This window comes from Stegodyphus dumicola, chromosome 4 (assembly GCF_044657685.1).
Source record: "Stegodyphus dumicola isolate Sdum_Otavi_A_Nest chromosome 4, ASM4465768v1".
Lineage (NCBI taxonomy): Eukaryota > Metazoa > Arthropoda > Arachnida > Araneae > Eresidae > Stegodyphus > Stegodyphus dumicola.
The window spans coordinates 152,337,304-152,356,213 of NC_140771.1; the positions used below are offsets into that span (position 1 = coordinate 152,337,304).

At 32.2% G+C, this 18,910-nt stretch overlaps 1 protein-coding gene across 2 annotated transcripts in view; it reads left to right on the plus strand.

Annotated features, from left to right (window-relative positions):
* The window catches only part of LOC118184073 (U3 small nucleolar ribonucleoprotein MPP10), a 79,457-nt gene that overhangs the window by 37,039 nt on the left and 23,508 nt on the right, over nt 1-18,910 (plus strand). For both annotated transcript variants that reach the window (XM_085815604.1, XM_085815605.1), the window contains exons 7-9: nt 339-476; nt 7,302-7,412; nt 17,642-17,749. In XM_085815604.1, coding sequence (XP_085671730.1) covers nt 339-476; nt 7,302-7,412; nt 17,642-17,749 — 357 coding nt within the window. The remainder of the gene's footprint in view (nt 1-338; nt 477-7,301; nt 7,413-17,641; nt 17,750-18,910) is intronic.

Genomic DNA, 18,910 nt, shown 5'->3' on the forward strand with positions numbered 1-18,910 from the left:
GTTTTATATATCTATTCATATATCCCTCTTTTCCCCATAATTTCCAGTTATGATTTAATATTTTTATTTTATTTTCCCTTTAGTTAAAGCCACTCATTATTTAAAATGCTACATAGGTCATTATGTATTTTCTTAAAACACAACCTTGTTTCCAGTAACTTGGAAGTGCAATGCCCTTTAACTGCGTAACATAATCTTTAAATTTGGTGTTGTATTATTAAGAATATTTATCTAAATGCTTTTATAAGAAAGAGAGAATGTTAGAATTTAATTTTTGTTTTTACAGAAGATGGCTGTTGGTACTACTGTGAGTATTTATGAAAGTATCTATATTTCAGGCATTCAATGACGTAGAAAGGAAGATCAAACCGACAGAAGAAATAATTGCATACAAAAAAGAAATAGTACTTGATCAGACAAAAAGCAAGAAAGGCCTTGCAGAGATTTATGAAGAGGATTATCTAAAAAAGCAGAAAGTAAAATTTTATGGAATTTATATTGTTATATACTATTTATCTATATTGAGAATGAATAGGTGAAAAGGTTGCTTGCACTTGAAATTCTTTACCTTAAAAAAGATATTGTTAATAACTCTTGTAATTCATGTGTTTCACTGTTACAATCTATTTCAATAAGTCTTTAATTTTAGAAAGCACTAAGTTATTAGTCCTAGAAAATTATTGAATGAACCTTATTCTTTCTAATTTATTTTTTATATTAATGTTTTAATATGAATTATAAATTTCATTAAGATAGTATCTTCTACCAAATGACATTTTGTAGAAAATTTGATAAAAACTAGCCCTCCTATTTTTTGTTGTTGTTTTTCTATAATTCTTGATTTTTTTCCTGAAATCTTTGTGAATATTCACTAACACTCGATGTCAACTAGTGGATGCTGTTACCTTTTACTACCTTTCCATTTATCTTAATTTGAAGTATTCTTTTAAAAGAAGATTTTCTGTCATTTGCAGTCTTGGTATAAGTAGTAAATATAGAATCGTGGTGCTTTTATTGTGCTGATTTTACAAAAATATGCTTTATATATAAAAGCACAAAAAATTGGGTACTGTTCTGTTATCAGAATTGGATTAAAAAATTTATAAGTGTATGCATGTGTGTTTGAATGTGTGTGCATATATGTGTATATGTATGTATACATACACATATTATTTTGTGCTGACATATATACATGCATACATGAACATATACATCCGTACATGCATGCATACATTTATATATTTCTGGATCTGGTTCTGATAATGGAACAGTACCAAAAATTGTCTTCATTGAAATATATATGGTTTTAATATTCTGTGAAATAACAAAAAATGCCAAGTTATGTTTCACAAAAAAACAGTTATTTTATTTTCAGTTATCGGTAAGACATAATTAATTGTTATGTAATATTTCATAAAATTTTTGACCGAGATCTTCCCCCCACACACACACACATTATAATTTAAAGAAATGTTTATTAAAACTGGGATAGAAATGTCCCCCAAAAGCAGAATATTTCAAAACAATCTTCAATCTTCCCTCTATATGGAATAGAAATGTGACAGCATAATAGTAGGCAGGAAAAAAAACCTGTTGGCATAGCCATTTTTAAAGAACGTGATATGTGTTAATAGAGAAAAATCCAAAATTCACCAAAAACAAATTAGTATTTGCCAGCTTTGGCACCATAACACAGATTAATTGTTGTCACAACAGACTAAGTTTGAGAAAAGGTTCCCCCCATCAGAGTTTATATTTTGATCATGGGTCTGAGGGATCTACCAAACAATGAAGGTGATGCTATTAGTTTATTACATTGCCAAGTAATCATCAGTATTCCAGTTTTCATATTTGGAGTTCATATGCAAAATATTAAGCGGATTGAGGTTTTTCAAAATGGCAGAACAAAAAACATTGGGGTACAGCAAGACACCATGTGAAATTGAGTTCAGCAGAATTCGTGTGGTGGCAAAAAGTTATAGTTCAGGGTAAATAATCCTTCGAAGTTATTTAGAAGTGATTGCCAAACATTTTCCACTTGTAAAGAAAACTAATTATATCAGTTACTGCCAAAGTTAGCCAATCCTTCATCATTAACACGTATGTACCCAAAACTGTTAATCTTGAAAGATGAAGTGATATAGGTCCATCTTCTTCAGAAACGAAAATATTTTCAAAAAGTGCTCCCCAGTTTTACATTGCACCTTTATATCAGTAGTAATTGAGAAATGTTTCATTTTATTGTTGTTATTTTGTTAAAATGTTTGGTGGAATTTTAAAGTGTGTAAAATATATTAAATGTATCGAAGATAAATTTGCTATCTTTTACTTAATAACTGTATTTTCCAAAATTTCTGTTCATAAACTAATTGCTGATGGAAAAATGTAAATTACTACTACTGCTGCAAGGAATTAAACACATTCCTTCTGTAAGAGGAACAAATAAGTAATAAAAAATAAAAGTCTATAACTTTAAACTATCTGGTTAACCTTCCTTGCTTGACAGCACTATTTTTCTGTGCATGGTTTCCAAGAAATTAGACAAGCTGCTAAAATAAAACTATAGGTATGTAATGATTTCCTGTTGAGATTATTTCTGGCCCAATCTGCTCTACATAACATTGAAGACATTTTTTATTGTTAAGTTACTGTATGTTTAAGGTGGACATAAAATATTGTAATACATGCTTTATTTAAATCATACGAAAATCTTACTGCAAATTTAGCATCACATTGTATATGCATGTACAGTACTGATCCTGAACCATTATGACTTTCGTCCTTGCGACTTCAGACAGCCTGTACCTACTAAAGCATTTCATAAAAAAAAGTTCTTTGCCAAAAAGCTACCCTGCCCCGGGTGTCCAGTAATTCTGACAGAATTTCATTCAAGAATAGTGTGTTAGGTTGTATAATATACAGCTAAATAATTTATGATTCAATTAAGGACTGATACTTTTTTTTTTTTAATCTATGCTTAATCTTCTGTGGTTGTTTTAAGATTTGTAGGGTTTGTTTGTGGGGGGGGGGGTCTAGCAATACTGATATTGGCTTATATTCTTGTGCATGACCAAAAGCTCTTTTATGTATTGGCTAATCGAAAAATTTTCACTTTATTTGATGTTAGTGCCTAAACATTATTTTTTTATCAAAGTCCCTTATTTAGAAATTTTGCAGGCCATTTCGCCATAATCAAACAAACCAATCCATTTCAAAGTTTTTGCTGAGAGTTTTTATAATGTTCATCACTGAAGAGTCATTTGCAAAGGTATATATCGAATCATCAACATATAATAATACTTTATTTGTTCTTTTTTGAATGCAAGTACAGTTAACGTATGTTAATTTTTATCAGATTTCATCAAGTTTTAGATTCTACATACATTCTCATTAAACTTTGTCCTTAAATTAACTTTTTAAACATGTAGGCTCTGTTTTTTAAAAAGTTATAAAACTTTGTTGTTTGATGTAAAATTTCTTTGTCTGTGTCCCCGTTCAGGTAAGTAGTTTGTACACTCTGCACAAAAATAAATGGGACAGTTATATAGCTCCTGTTCTACTGGGCTGATTGATAAAATTTAACATATGTTTTTCATGTCTCAAAAGTGTGGCTTAGGATATATGTTAGAATATATATTAGTTTTATATATAGCATTGTTCTAACATAGGTATTTGGGCACAAAATCATCGGCCTTCTTCTGAAATGACGTACCACTTTTATATTTCGATTCTACAATTCAAGCTATGTCAAAGTGTCAAATTTTGTAAAAAAACCACTCAAGATTTTTTCTTTCCCCCAATGGTGCGCTATAGCCATTTATAGGTATTAGCCACTACTAAGGCCGCACATGGTGGTATCTCTATTACAGAGACCAGTATAAATCTACTTTCTTCTTGATAGGAGCAATAAAAGTGATAGCAAATTGTATTGAACTGTTGCATTTTATTTTGATGAAACACAAGATGAAATAGGAAGTATTGTTTTATGTGTTTCTTATGTAGCTGGTGACTCAATGAGGATCATTAATGTTTCAATGAGGATCATTAATGAATTGATTAAATTAAATTCTCCTATATCAAATTTCTCCCCCCCCATGCAGAATAATGTACCAGTTATGACTGGTCATCAAAAAGGTGTAGTAACTTTTCTGAAAAAACACTAAAAAGAATTAACCATTATTGGTTATCCATGTTACTTAATTTAGCAAACTGCTATACAGTACAAAGTCTTTAATCCGGACTCGTCAGGACTTTGGCGATTCCGGATTAGGGGTTTTTCCGGATTATAGATCCTCTTTATTTCTATAAACAGACATAATTTCTTGTTCAGTTACAAAGTTCCACTGTTCAAGTCCTGTAATTGTGCTGTGCCGTGAATACCGACTAACTTTTCAATCGAATTTTTTTCGTTTTCACTAACCTCTCTGTCACTTTCTTCATGCCTTTATCCATTTTTTGCAGCAATTCCACTTTTTGTTTAATGGACATCGAAACATGCTTTCACTTTAGATCTTTTGGCAGCTCCAGAATCAGAAACTCTTTTAGACATAATCGAAAGTTCAAGCTTACTTTTTATAAAATTGCTCTAACAGTCTGCAAAAAATAATAAGTCGGACCCTATTAGAAGATTAAGGAACAACGCAATCTGCAACATTAACTGAAATAGATAATTAGATAATTTTAGCTGAGCTTATACCATCCATTATACATTAAACATATTATGCACATGCATAAAGGTATTACGCATGTGCAGAAAATTTGTAGCTTTGAGGTCTGGATTATAGATCAATCTTTTCAGATTATGGACGTCTGGATTAAAGACTTTGTACAGTATTAGTTGTAAACACAGATCGAATTTTAGTGGTTGTATTTTATTATTTAAAGTGCTAAATGAAAAGAGGGTTAAAAAACTTCATGGGGAAGAAATAAAAATACTAAAGTATATTGTATATAAGTGTTGCTTAGTAGAGCATTAACGAAGGTAAGAGCCATGTGATCCTTTTTTTTTTTTTTTTTTTTTAAATGCATGTGTGTGTGTGTGAAAGGAAATTAAATAACAAGTTCAAAACTATACATAAAAATTAAAAAAGCATGTTATGATGAACATGTTTCAAAAAAAATGAATCTGACTTTCTGTAGTTTTTTATTATTATCTCTTTCTGAATTTGAAGAATTAAATATGCAACTACAGTCTGCATAACTAAGGACTTAAGGTCTGAAGAAAATGCTTGAGGACTGTCACAAGGGTTTCTTATTAAATTTCTCAAGATTAAAAAAATTTCAATAATTTGACAGGAAAATTTCTTATCATTTGGAAAACCAGATATGGGAGATAAGGAGTTGTTTATTGGAATTTGTACTTGAGAATCACTAAAAAAGTTAAAATATGAGGGGGGGAAAGGAATTTTTGCATCTGTTCAACAGTATTTTACTGTAACTGTATCATCATAAATTTGATGCTTTTCTTGCTATTTTTACGTAATGTTTGATATTTTACAGATAAATTCCCATTTTTACTCACAATAAAGGATGGAGATGATATAGTATAATACAAATTAAAAAAAAAAAAAAATTTTACCATATTCTGGTATGGAGATTCCAAAATGTTTAATAAAGGTATGCTGAATACTCACTCACCTTGAGCTTTTTTCTTTATGTTTCTGTAAATGAGTCTGCAGATGGCGAATATCTTCTTTGCTTAAATCTAAAAATTCATCAAAATTTATAACTGTGATCTAATACTTTGAAAGCATTAAAGTTGCTAGCACATTTTAGAAAATGCACTATGCACCCAAAATATCTAGCCTATTAAAGTTACAGTTACAGAGGTAGGAGAACATTTGTGATAGATGCTTTGGTAAATTTCATAAGAAAGATGTGCACAGTAGAAGAATTTCCCGAATATGACAGAATTGCTAAGTTCTGAATGCTGTATCTACCAGCAAAATGTTTTCTAGGACTGTCAACCCCCCCCCAAAAAAATAACAAAAAAAGAAGACAGTTCCACTCTCTCTGTGACAGCACAAACCTAAAAGAAATTTTGATTCTCAAACATAAGCGGGATAATAGATGTTATGAAGTTGAATGTTAAAATTAGTTATTTTTCATTTTCTTTAATAAACATTTCTTTCCTTTTGTGATTTTATTTCTGATTAGTACAATTTTTTCTGCAAATTTGACATTTCTTGTTCTGATTTTTTTTTTTTCCTGAAATCTTTCAATTTTTACCTTTACAAGATTAGAAGGTATGTAGTGCAGATCTTGGTTGCAAGGATTAGTGGTTAGGCTCAGCACTCGACTTTACATTTATACCTATCTATTATCTGGTTCGGGAACCTTTAATTGTTTTTACAGGATCTTTAATTTCATACAGATCTGTGAAGTCTTGCCCTACTTGGCATGAGAAACTCTCACAATAACACAGCATACAGAAGTATTGCTGGCAAGCCCACAGATTACTCACTTGGAGAATGAAGATCATCACCTTGATACATCTCTGATGTCTCAGAAAATCTATAATGCTCATATTTCTAAGTAATAGATCTTCAAGACATCAGTTTTCAGTTCCATGGAAAATAGAATTGAACATTAATTCCCAGCACTTTTCATGCGCTCTTTTGGTATAGTTTTTAGTAACTATCAACTGGAAGCTTTTGGGTTTATTTATTTATTATTTAATATGTGCTGAGCCGTTAGGCATGGCACAGCAAGACAGGGAAGCCCTGTGGAGGATGCTCAGCCACTGATATGCCAAGCTTTTGGGTTTGACTGATGATATTTTTTATTAATATTTTTATAGATTTCTGATGATACCCTGCTGCTTTTATAGGTTTGACTACTGATTTTTATAGATACCTTCTTTAAAAAAAAAAAAAAAAAAAAAGTCTCGCTAGTGGTGCTGAAATGTTGAGATTAAAATCAACACCTTGATTTGGCTGACTGGCTGTTGTCTTTTCGCCCACTCATCCTTCAGGTGTGGAGAAATGGTTATGCTTATTTAATTATGGCAAAGCCTCGAGGGCTATCTACCTACAGGTGTGGAGAAAATATAAGGAATTATTGACATTTCTCCCTTATGTACCTGTAGATTAGTAGTCAACTAGTACTTGGAAGATCTTGACTTTGATATTTCCGTCAGGGCACAGTTTGTTTTTCTAGATTCCTTTTTTAAGAACTTTATGATTTTACATTACTGTCACTTAAGATTTTTTTAAGTTAAAATTTTCTTTTACTAGTTATTTTTATGTTAGATTTGGTATTATGATGTTTTTGGCTAAAAGTTATTGACTTTACCTTTTTAGAAACCAGGAGAAAATGAAAAAGAGGAGGATCCAAAACATAAAGAAATCAAAAAGCTAATGGATTCTTTGTTTCCAGAATTACATGCTTTATTTTCCTTTATACCCAAACCAGTAAGTTTACATGATATATCTTTTATTTCACCTCTGTTACATCAATATGCTTTAAGTCTTGTTAATCTGTAGTATTAATCAGTAAGAAGGTACTTCACTGTAGCATTGGAGGTAATGCAAGACTGACTTTGTAACAAAAATAATTCAGTGAAAATTCTTTCTGCAAAAATTTTATTAATTAAGGTGAAGTTTGGAAAAATATGTCATTCTAATATGACAGGTGAAGCTTAAGTCTATTTGCCTTGAGTTTTTCATTATTCTTAGTTCTTGTCTTTGCTTAGCTGTGTTACTATTAACTTAATTGTGCACAGCTGTCTCAAGGTACACTTTTTTTAAATTGATCTGAAGAATTATTCTGTTTGTACTTCGTGTAACTTTGGGTGATGAATAGGCATCATATTGGCATGTGTATGGTGCTTAGTAATTTTAATTGGATGGAAGAGAGCATTGAGAAAACATTGAGAAGCTAGAAAGTTAATGACTTGAACACTAAGTGCCTGGTATTTTTATCTACAAAAATGTTAATCATTAAAAAACAAAAGTAATTAAAATCTTTTTTTAAATGGAAACAAAAGTTTTTTCATTCAGGAAACAAGGTGAAGAATTATTTTGTTTGATTCTTTGCATTTAATTTGATTAGCTGTGATTATTTATGTACTTATTTTAAAGTGTAAACATTACAGTTGTTGTACGTATCCAAATGATCAGAAGGTTGTTGATGCTTGTTCCTTGATCTATAGCACCAAGATATTTTACTGTACGTTTATTTACAATTTATTTACAAGTCGTATGCCACCTGGCATGTTTACAAGCGTTATGCCTCCTGGCTTGTACATGATAGACATATTCTGCCACCTGGCATGTGAATTGATACATCATATTAGTTTTCTGCCACCTGACAGATATGATGCAATTACCTCAATTAGCGGTAATACGCCCGACATTTTGGCGTGTCCGCTTCCCTTACGTTCTGTAACGCAACTAACTTTTTGTGCGGTGCGCCCTCTGGGCACAAATCACCGCAATCACAGAGGAGGCCAAAACATCCTCCCCCCCCCCCCCCGATGAATTACATTCATCTTAATACAATCTTCAATATATGCAAACAAGTAAATGAAAAATATAGAAACTGAAAACATACAAAAACCTTCAAAAAGTATAAAATTACATGTTACACTTACCAATCTTCTAGCAAAACATCTTATATCTTACTATATTGAAACGTTAACTATGAGGGTTAAACTAGAACAAACAAATAAAATTATTAGTACAATAAGAAATGAAAATAATAATAAAACATATTCAATATAAACCAAACACTTAAGTTAATGTTCTTCAACTGGTAAAAGACACAGTTTGGTAATAGGACGTTTAATGTCCCCGTGCATAGTTTTTAGTCTAACCACTCGGACATTATTGTCTCTTCCAGGAAACACTTCTATTACCTGCCCGAGTTTTCAACGTAAAGAAGGCATATTATCTTCTTTAATGAGAACCAAGTCATTTAGACGAATATTTCTGCTAGGCTGTCTCCATTTGTTACGCTGCTGTAGTTGGCACAGGTACTCTTTAGACCACCGCTTCCAAAACCCTTGGAACATCTGCTGTGTTAGTTGCCATCTTTGCAATGGAGACACTCGTACTTCGGTTAAATCTTGTTCCGGAACAGCTGTTAAAGAAGTCCCTATAATAAAGTGTCCAGGAGTCAAAGCTGTCAAATCATTGGGATCACTGGAGACCGGTGTTATTGGCCTCGAATTTAAGCATGCTTCAATTTGTGCAATTAGAGTTAGAAACTCTTCATAAGTCAAAATTTGAGTTCCAACACATTTCTTTAGATGCAGCTTCATAGATCTAACAGCTGCCTCCCATATACCACCATGATGTGGAGCAGCTGGCGGGTTGAATATCCACCTTATGTTTTCATTTGCTAACCACCCTTGAAATTCTGAGGTTGACTGGACAGATGAAACTGCTTCCTTGAGGATTTTATTTGAACCTATAAAATTAGTTCCACAATCACTTCTTATTTCTTGAGGTTTTCCTCTCCTCGAAGCAAATCGTTTTAGAGCAGCTAGGAATGCTTCACTTGATAAGTCGCTAGCAATCTCTAAATGGATAGCCTTTGTAGCTAAACAAACGAAAATACAGACATAACATTTAATTGGTCTTATACCTCTTCCCCTTTTCATTTTCACAGAAAATGGGCCGGCATAATCAACGCCAACCTTTGAAAAGGTTCTACTTGGAATCACTCTATTTGCAGGTAGTTCTCCCATTAATTGAATAGATGTTACTGCTCGTACTCTGCAACATTTTATGCATTTCCAAATGCATTTTTTAATTTCATTCTTTACACTTATTATCCAGTATTTCTGTCTTATTGCGGATAACATTAAATGCAACCCTCCGTGTAAATGTTTTTCGTGATAATGCTGTATCATTAATTTTGTGAAGTGATTATTATTTGGCAATATAATGGGATGTTTACTTTCTCTGGTAATTTCTGCGTTTCTTAATCTACCTCCTACTCTTAAAATTTCGTTTTCATCTAGAAATGGATTAAGTGAAATGATTTTGCTTTTAGTTTTAATCGGTTGTTCTGTCTTTAAAGCCTTAATATCTTCTGAAAATTCATTAAGTTGAACATTTCTTATAATAAATTCTGAATCCTTCCGTAACTCATAGGCGGTAAGCACACCAGATTGCTTTTCACAAGCGGATTTACAGTTGTTCACGAAGCGCAGAACATAAGCCATTATTCCCAGTACTTTGGTTAAATTTCCGTACAGTTCAAGATTTAGTAACGGTTCTGTAGATTCCACAAGTGTTTTCAAAGTAACACATTTACGTTCTTCACTAACGTTTTGCAAGTCAGCTTCGGTATTCATTTCGATTATGTGATGTCGAATATCTACTTCTGAAAGCCAGGGTGGCCCAGAAAACCAATCACTATCATTAATTAGAGCTTCAGCATCCATCCCCCTCGTAAGTTTATCAGCAGGGTTTGTCTTCCCACTGCAAAAGTACCAGTTGTTTAAAATTGTTTTCTCCTTGATTTCTACCACACGATTTCTAACAAATTGTTTCCACTCGTTGGCAGATCCCTTGATCCAGCGAATGCAAATTTGGGAATCAGTCCAGTAAAATATATTTCCCTTATCCAACTGCGGAAATATCGATTGCAAATACGAACCTAATCTTGCAGAAATTAATGTTCCCAAAAGTTCAAGCCTAGGGAGTGTTACCCTTTTTAATGGAGCCAAACGGGATTTCGACACTATGAAACTTGTTTAACATTTATTTTTCTTCCTAAATCTAAAATATGCTACGGCACCATAACACTTGGGACTGGCATCAGAAAATATGTGAACTTCTATTAACTTCCAACACATATCACTGAAATACTGCCTGGGAATTTCGAAAAACTTTATTTTTTCAACTTCTTTTAACCATTCCTGAAATATGAATTCTGTATCAAGGGGAACACTTTCGTCCCATTGAATACCCTTTTCCCACATAGTTTGCATTAAGAGTTTAACTCGAACAGTAAATGGATTCATAATTCCTAAGGGATCAAAGAGCGTACCACATGCTGCTAAAATGATGCGTTTAGTTACTTTGAGATTTTGTAACTTCTCAAACTGAGATACATCTATTTTCAAATTATCATTGACATTGTCCCAGATAAGACCTAAAACTTTCAACGGTACCAAAGAGTCTTCAGATGTTTCACGAGAGTCAATTCCATTAAGTTTCCATAGTTCATTCAGCTCAGGTGAGTTTGAAACCCATCTACGTAAATTCATACTGGCCTCGTTAAGAATGAAAATCATGTCCTTGCTTAAATGTAAGGCCTTTGCTACATTAACTGTCCCAGAAATTAAATCATCTACATAAAGCTCTTTTAACATACTGCATGCCTCTTCGTAGGCATCCTCATACTTTTTTAAATGCAGTCTTACTGTAGCTGTTAACAAATAAGGTGAGCACTTGACCCCGAAAGGAACTCGATTGTGTTGGAGAACTTGTAAATTGGGATTACTGTGATCGAGATTTGACCCTTCTTCATTTATCCACAAAAACTTTAAAAAATCCCTATCTTCTTTAGCTAAGCCTACCTCTAAAAATGCACGCTGAATGTCGGCACAAAACGCAATTGAATGTACCCTGAATTTAATGATAATCTTTAGCAAATCAGGATTTAAATTAGGTCCGCTTTCCAAACAATCATTAAGTGATAAATTTCCCTTACTTTTAGAAGAAGCGTCAAAAACTATTCGAACCTTTGTAGAATCCTTCTGCTCGCGCACTACCGCGTGATGAGGCATGTAATACCTCGTTTTCAAACTACTATTTAAATACGTATCTACCCGTTCCACTATACCATCTCTCAAGTGTTCATTAATTATCTCATTATATTTTAAATATAGCTCGCTATTTTTCTGAAACTTATTATTTAAAAATTGTAAACGCTGTTTCGCGATTTCATAATTGTTATTTAAACCTTCAACACCCTCTTTCCACAATAATCGAGTTTCATACCTTTTATTCTTGTAAGTTGTATTTCGTTCAAATGACTAAAATTTCTTTATCTGATAGAGATATTTCTTTATCCGAACTTATCCCAATTGCTTCTAATTCACATAATTTTTTAACTCTTTCATAATCTAAGTCCTCATTTACAACAGTTATATGATTAACTCTTGCGTCCTTACACTTTGATCCTTCGTCCTTGCCTTGAATCACAAAACCGAAAGTGCTTTCTGTTGCGACTAATTTTTTACAAATCTTCACGTTTCGTTCTCCTAAAATTTCCCAAATATAATCCGAACCTATTAATACTTGAATTTCGTCACTCGTACCATCATCTGCTAATTCTATTCCCTTCTCAAACGCCATCTTTCGTATCCACCGAGAAGGAACTTTTACTTGCCCTAGTGTTATAGAATCAATGACTATTGCGTTAATTTTTATCTTTTTACTGGGATGGCTTACATTTTGCAATACGATTTCTACGATATCATACAAGCACTCTTTTGCATCTTTGCATCCAAATGTGAAAATAATAAGCGCTTCTTTATTAATAATTTTCAACCCCAGTGAATCAACCACTTCTCGTAAGATGAATGACTTTGTTGACCCTGAATCTAGCATACAACGTAATACCTTTTCGTTCCCCCTTTTACACCTAACTGTTGCCGAAAACGTCTGTAAAAGAACGGAAGTCGGTGGTTTAATTTTGTTATTATTTTCATTACATAAGAGCGAAAGAGAAGCTTCAGGGATTTGCGTTTGTTTTGTCTGATTGGAAGTATCCGTCTCTAAATCTTTCGATGCGGCGTCACATATTAACGAATTATGTAAACCTTGGACATTGCACAGTCTGCATTTTTCATCTTTATGAGCACAGAAACGCCTTGGATGCCCTTTCGAAAAGCAAATAAAACATAAACCTCGATCCATTAATGCCTTTCGGCGAGCCTTTAAATCAAGTGTGCAATCATAATTCATATGACAAGCACATAAACAAAATATGCAGACATTTTGATTCTCTTTCTTAGGCGGGGTAGAGAACTTTCGATTTGGATTAAAATGTGATTTTTGAAAGTATTTAAAGGGAGTTTCGCTTTGACTAGTTAATACCGAAGCACCTTGCTTATTCGTACTGTAATCATTTCTTTTAGAATGCATGTAAGATTTATTTTGATAACCTTGATGGGAACTTTTGTTTCGTATTGATGTTTCATTTACATCAAAATTCTTAGAACGCGCTAACATCATTGATGTTTCCCTACATTCCACTTCAGTTTTCAAGAATGTTAGTAGTTCATTAACATCGAAATTTTGTTTATCACTTCTTTTCCTAGTGAATTCTAGAGTTAAATTCTCGGGTATTAACTTTAACAAAATAGGGGATAATAAATGTCCATAAGAACCACTAGTAACATTTAAAGAATTTAAATTCCTTATTTGTATTTCTATATCGTCATAAAGCTTCCTCAAAGAAGCCGTATTTCCGGAATATTTTACAGGTTCTAAACTCAACAATTTATTCATATGCGCATTAATTAGCAGGTCATCTCTGCCGAAACGGTTTTTTAGTATATCAACAGCCACCGTATAGTTTTCACTAGTAAATGCATTTAAAGCTAAACCTCCCAAAAGCGATTTTAAATAACAAAACTTGTCAACCGAACTGAGACTTTCGTTTTGGTGAATGGAATTACTAAACTGATTCCAGAATTCAAGCCAAGAACAAGGATCACCGTAATATTTTGTAATCGTTAATTTTGGCAATTTTAAAGTATTAACTTCACAAGTTTTCAACTTCGGAGATATAGTTTCCTCACTAGAATTTCTAGATTCAACTTTACACGCGTTTTTTCTTAATTTTTCCTGAATTTTACATTTAAAACTTATAATTCTTTCCTGATATTCCTGTGCGGAAATTACTTCTGTTTCTAACTCCTGTTCCGTAATTATAAGTTTTTCAATCTCAGGATCGTATTGTTTCAACAACTGCGATTTTTCAAGTAACATTTCGAGTAATTCTTTTAATTTCTCATCCGCGGTTTCACCCTCTTCTAACAATGCAGAATCTATTTTACTCATCAACTTAGTAGTTAAGTTACGCGTCACCGTACGCAACTTCTTTGCTTTATTCATAGCCTCCATTTTACCATTAGATTCTATCAACTATAATAATCACCAAGATTTTTATTCAACAATTCTATTCAAAACTGGAAAAATGAAAAAGGGCCTACCTCGAATTTCTTCGCGTTAAATCCTAGCTTTTCAGTCATGAACTCACTAATTTTCTTCGTCCATTCTTCATCTCCACAAATCAAGTCCGGTGTCACCAGAAAAAATGTACGTATCCAAATGATCAGAAGGTTGTTGATGCTTGTTCCTTGATCTATAGCACCAAGATGTTTTACTGTACATTTATTTACAATTTATTTACAAGTCGTATGCCACCTGGCATGTTTACAAGCGTTATGCCTCCTGGCATGTACATGATAGACATATTCTGCCACCTGGCATGTGAATTGATACATCATATTAGTTTTCTGCCACCTGACAGATATGATGCAATTACCTCAATTAGCGGTAATACGCCCGACATTTTGGCGTGTCCGCTTCCCTTACGTTCTGTAACGCAACTAACTTTTTGTGCGGTGCGCCCTCTGGGCACAAATCACCGCAATCACCGAGGAGGCCAAAACATCTGTCATATACTGATTTAAAAGTGTAAACATTACAGTTGTCATATTTTACATATTTATCTAAAGGGCATCAGTCATTCATTGTTAACACTTCCTTCGAGTACACCCCAAATTATCACTGCACTGTTGAAAACATTTTGTCCAAACTTCCATGTTATATTTTTAAAGTCTAGAGTGGGAATTCCCAGTCTTTTTTTTTTTTTTTTTTTTTGCATCAGCCTCTTTTTTTTAAAGAATAATTCACCCCCCTTGCAGTTTTCTATATATATAGCAAACATGCTGTTCAAAAATATTCAACCTGTGTCTTGTTTTCTGCAATAAAGTATTGACTTGACTAAAACCTGCTTTCGCTAAGCAAGAAGAGGGAAAAATCAATAATGTTAATCAACGACTTTTATCTAGGGATTTCTATCTGATGGCATTTAAATTCCAAAATTTAGCATAGCCATGAGTTTTGAATAAGGTTTGAACCTATACGATTAGATTTATATCAATAAATAAATGGTCAATATTGACCCCTGGTCTAGAGGCTAAAACTAAGGGGCAAAATCTACAGCAGTGAGAACAGCTACAATTCCTTATGCTGCAGTCTTCACATTTTAATGCTGGCACAGCACTCTTCTGCTAATTCCATCAGGTATGGAATGTACCACCTGTCTGTATTCTATGAGATTCACTTTTATTGATTTGTTTAAAGCATTCTAAATGTGGTCATTAACAGGTTTGATCACTTTTTTTCTGAGCAACAGCTCAAGTATTGAAACCAAATGCTGATTTCTTTCCTCTGATAATTTTACTGCTGTTTTTTTTTATTGTCCAAACTGAGGCAAACTTTATTATAATACTTGTTAAGGTAATTTTTATTTGTAATAGAGAAATCTGCATGTATAAGTGATTGAAATGGAATCTAACTGCTCTATTTCTTTTGGACAATTTTTTTTTATTTATTTATTGCTAATGCAGTGCACTATCATAATATTTATTCATTGATATGTTTGCCTTTGTAATGTTTGTTGTATAGTCATATCATATAAGTGGTTGTTTTGGGGGCTAAATGGTATCTAGTGAATTTGGACTGCATAGAATTATTTTTCTGCTTTAAGCCAGCTGTTTTTATAGTAATAAATATTTAAATTACATTTTTTGCATAACAACTTCTAAATTTAGCATACAAAATGAGAATATGTTAAGTGCATGATAAGTAAAAAAAGATTTGATTTTATGAATAAAATTTAATTTTATCTATTTCTGTTGGTGGGTTTAATTATTCTTATACTAAGTCAAAAGTGAGAGTTCTTTTAATATGTTGGTATCAAAAGATATTCCTTTTAGAATGCAGTTATAACTTTATCACTTGGCTGATAGTAATATCAGAACAAGTCTATGAAATTTATCATAGTAATATATAGTTTAGGATAGTGTCTATTGTTATCATGGGCCTTGGCCTTGGAAACTGTACAGGCGATGGTCGACTTTCTAATTCCATCCCAGCTTTGAAGAAGAATCCTCCGAGGGTATTCCACTCCTCATCCCCCCACCACCAAACCGCTTGAAAGTTGAAGCTTTCAGCTTGCCTTGTATTTTATGTGCTCCGATGTTGCAAAGGCACAAATTTACAATTTCTGCATTTACAAACGCCAAGCCTTCTCTGGGATTCAAACTCAAGCCCAATTATACAGCAATTAACAGCGGTAACCATTATATCATTCATTGTCACCTTTTTATATTACTATTGTTATGAACATTTATCTTTACTTTAAATAAATATATAGCATTTTATGTCCAAATGCTCTTTCAACCTCTTCATTGCATGGAGAGAAAGAAAAAAAAGGGGGGAAGGCAGATTTTTTTCCTTTGATGTAATGTAAATAATTTCTTGGAATTTTATGCATACTTTTTAAACAATTGTTAAATGTTATTTAATAATAGATTTAAGTATTTAAGAAATTGAATTTTGGACAACAAAAGGCTTAAAAAATACTTACAACAAAAAAATATGTAACTGTGATGTTTTAATCGTATAATAATAATATATATTAGTTACTGGTAATATAATAAAAATTTGACAATATTTCTTTTGATATAGGAAAAAAAATGTAGGAAATTCTGGAATGAAATGTTACATAAATAAATAAAAATGTTTTTTAATTCTGCAATCATAATTTCTGCATGTATATACATTCACCAATATAGTATAAATAATAACTATTGAAATTTATTGCACAATTCCTTAATAATAATATAAAAATCATGCTAGGGAAAGCAAAAGCAGGTATAATGATATAAATTTTTCTAAATATTTTGAATGATTTTTTTGTTGTCCAAACTATCTGATAACTTTTTATGTAAAACAAGTTTGCATTTTTTAATATTTTATAAGTATTGCCTAAAAGATTAATATGTATACAGACATTTTCTGCTTATTCAGTACATTAAAGATCTGAGCAGTTGTCAAAAGTAAGAAATCTGTGAAAAGAATGTCCTTTCTTAGTCTGCAAATGCATTTTGGCAATGAAAAACATATGTAATATATTATGTGTCATTTAGAATATGAGTGAAAATTATATAGCTACTTTATATATATAAAAAAAACTGCAGAAAAGTAAGCAAAAGTTATCCTTTAAATATATGTCCCTTGATAAAATAGGTCAGAACAACAGATTAGTCTTGGAAAGTACAAGTCTGATTGTAATTTTAAAATATTTTAGGAAATGTATCATTGAAAATTGGAGACGTCTGTTTTGATGTAAGATATGTTATATGTTGCCTTGTATAATGAGTATATGAAATGAGTGTTTTCTATCTACGTAGTAAAATAATATTTCTTGTAATAAGTATTATGTAATAGTAGAATTATTGTATGTATTCATGTAAATATGATGCAGTTGAAGAAACATATACTCATGATGATTACTGAAATTTGAATTAAATTTTCAGCATAAACAAAATATAATATAGAACTGTTTTCATTGTGATTTAATATATATGTTGTTATTTCAGGCTTTACCTGACATCAAAGTAGTTAGGAATGTACCTGCCATTACTGTTGAAGAAGTTGCTCCAACTAATGTCAGTGATGCAACACTTTTGGCACCTGAAGAAGTTAAGGTATTGTATTATTTCTGTTTATTTGGAGTACTGCAAGAACAAGCTAATATGTGCTCAAGTGCATTCGTGAATATGTTTGCCTCATGAAATATCTCCATCAGGCTTGACTAAAATAAGGAAGTAAGACTGGCACACTGTTGCCATCAGCATTATAGCTCATATGTGTAATCAGCCTTTCAGAGTCTGTCATGCATAATTCTGGTAGCATTGTATCATTTAAATATTGTTTGTAAATATCTCTATCACCATTTAACTCCTGCATTTGTTTTGTTACTGCATATGTGTCATATTATATTTAGGCATCTGTATTTGGCTAATTTCTCCACACTGTCATTTGAACCCTTAGGTAATTGTATCATTAAGTGTGGTATTTGTGTGTATCTGTGAGTATTATTTACCATTGGTTTAGCACTAATGATCAACTGTTTGCACATGTTAACAGAACTGTCAGTTCTGAATTTGATTCTTCCCATGAGCAAAAAAAAATTCTACTGTTGCAAAATTTAAGATGGCTTTTTTGCTACAACTGATGAAAGATATTGTAATGCAAATTAGCTGCATGTATACATGGGTGCTTTTGATATGCATGCCATTAAAAATGCTAAAATTAGGGTCCACACAAAGTATTTTGAGGTCAGCAAAGCTTTGGTAAATTCTGCAATGACCAAGTGTTTTTTTTTTTTTTTTTTTTTTTTTAAGGCTTTTGAGAAAATTAGCTGGGAATGGAGATTTAAAGTTATCTTTATTGATCCTTAGGCTATCATTAACTCTCTCAGCATCATGGACGTAAAATTCCATATAAAAGAGTATCTTTCTTATTCATTACACGTGAAAATTTCCGCCAGCTTTTAATGTATCCAATTTCGGGTTAGTTGTATATTGGAAGAAAAAGAATCAAGGTGCAAAATGAGAGACTTGTTTTTTAATTATAATCAAGAAAGTAGCATTTATTCATAACATTTTGAGAAACTTTAAAATTTCAGGGCTGTGATAACTATTTACATTACTACTCATTAGATTCTATTCGAGCATAAAATGCAGAGGCAAGTGATCATTCCACTCGTTATTGACACACACATGATTTATTTACATATAATACCATGGTTACGTACATAGTTATTAGGCAAATGCCTTCGATATTGTTAGACTTAACACCTTCAC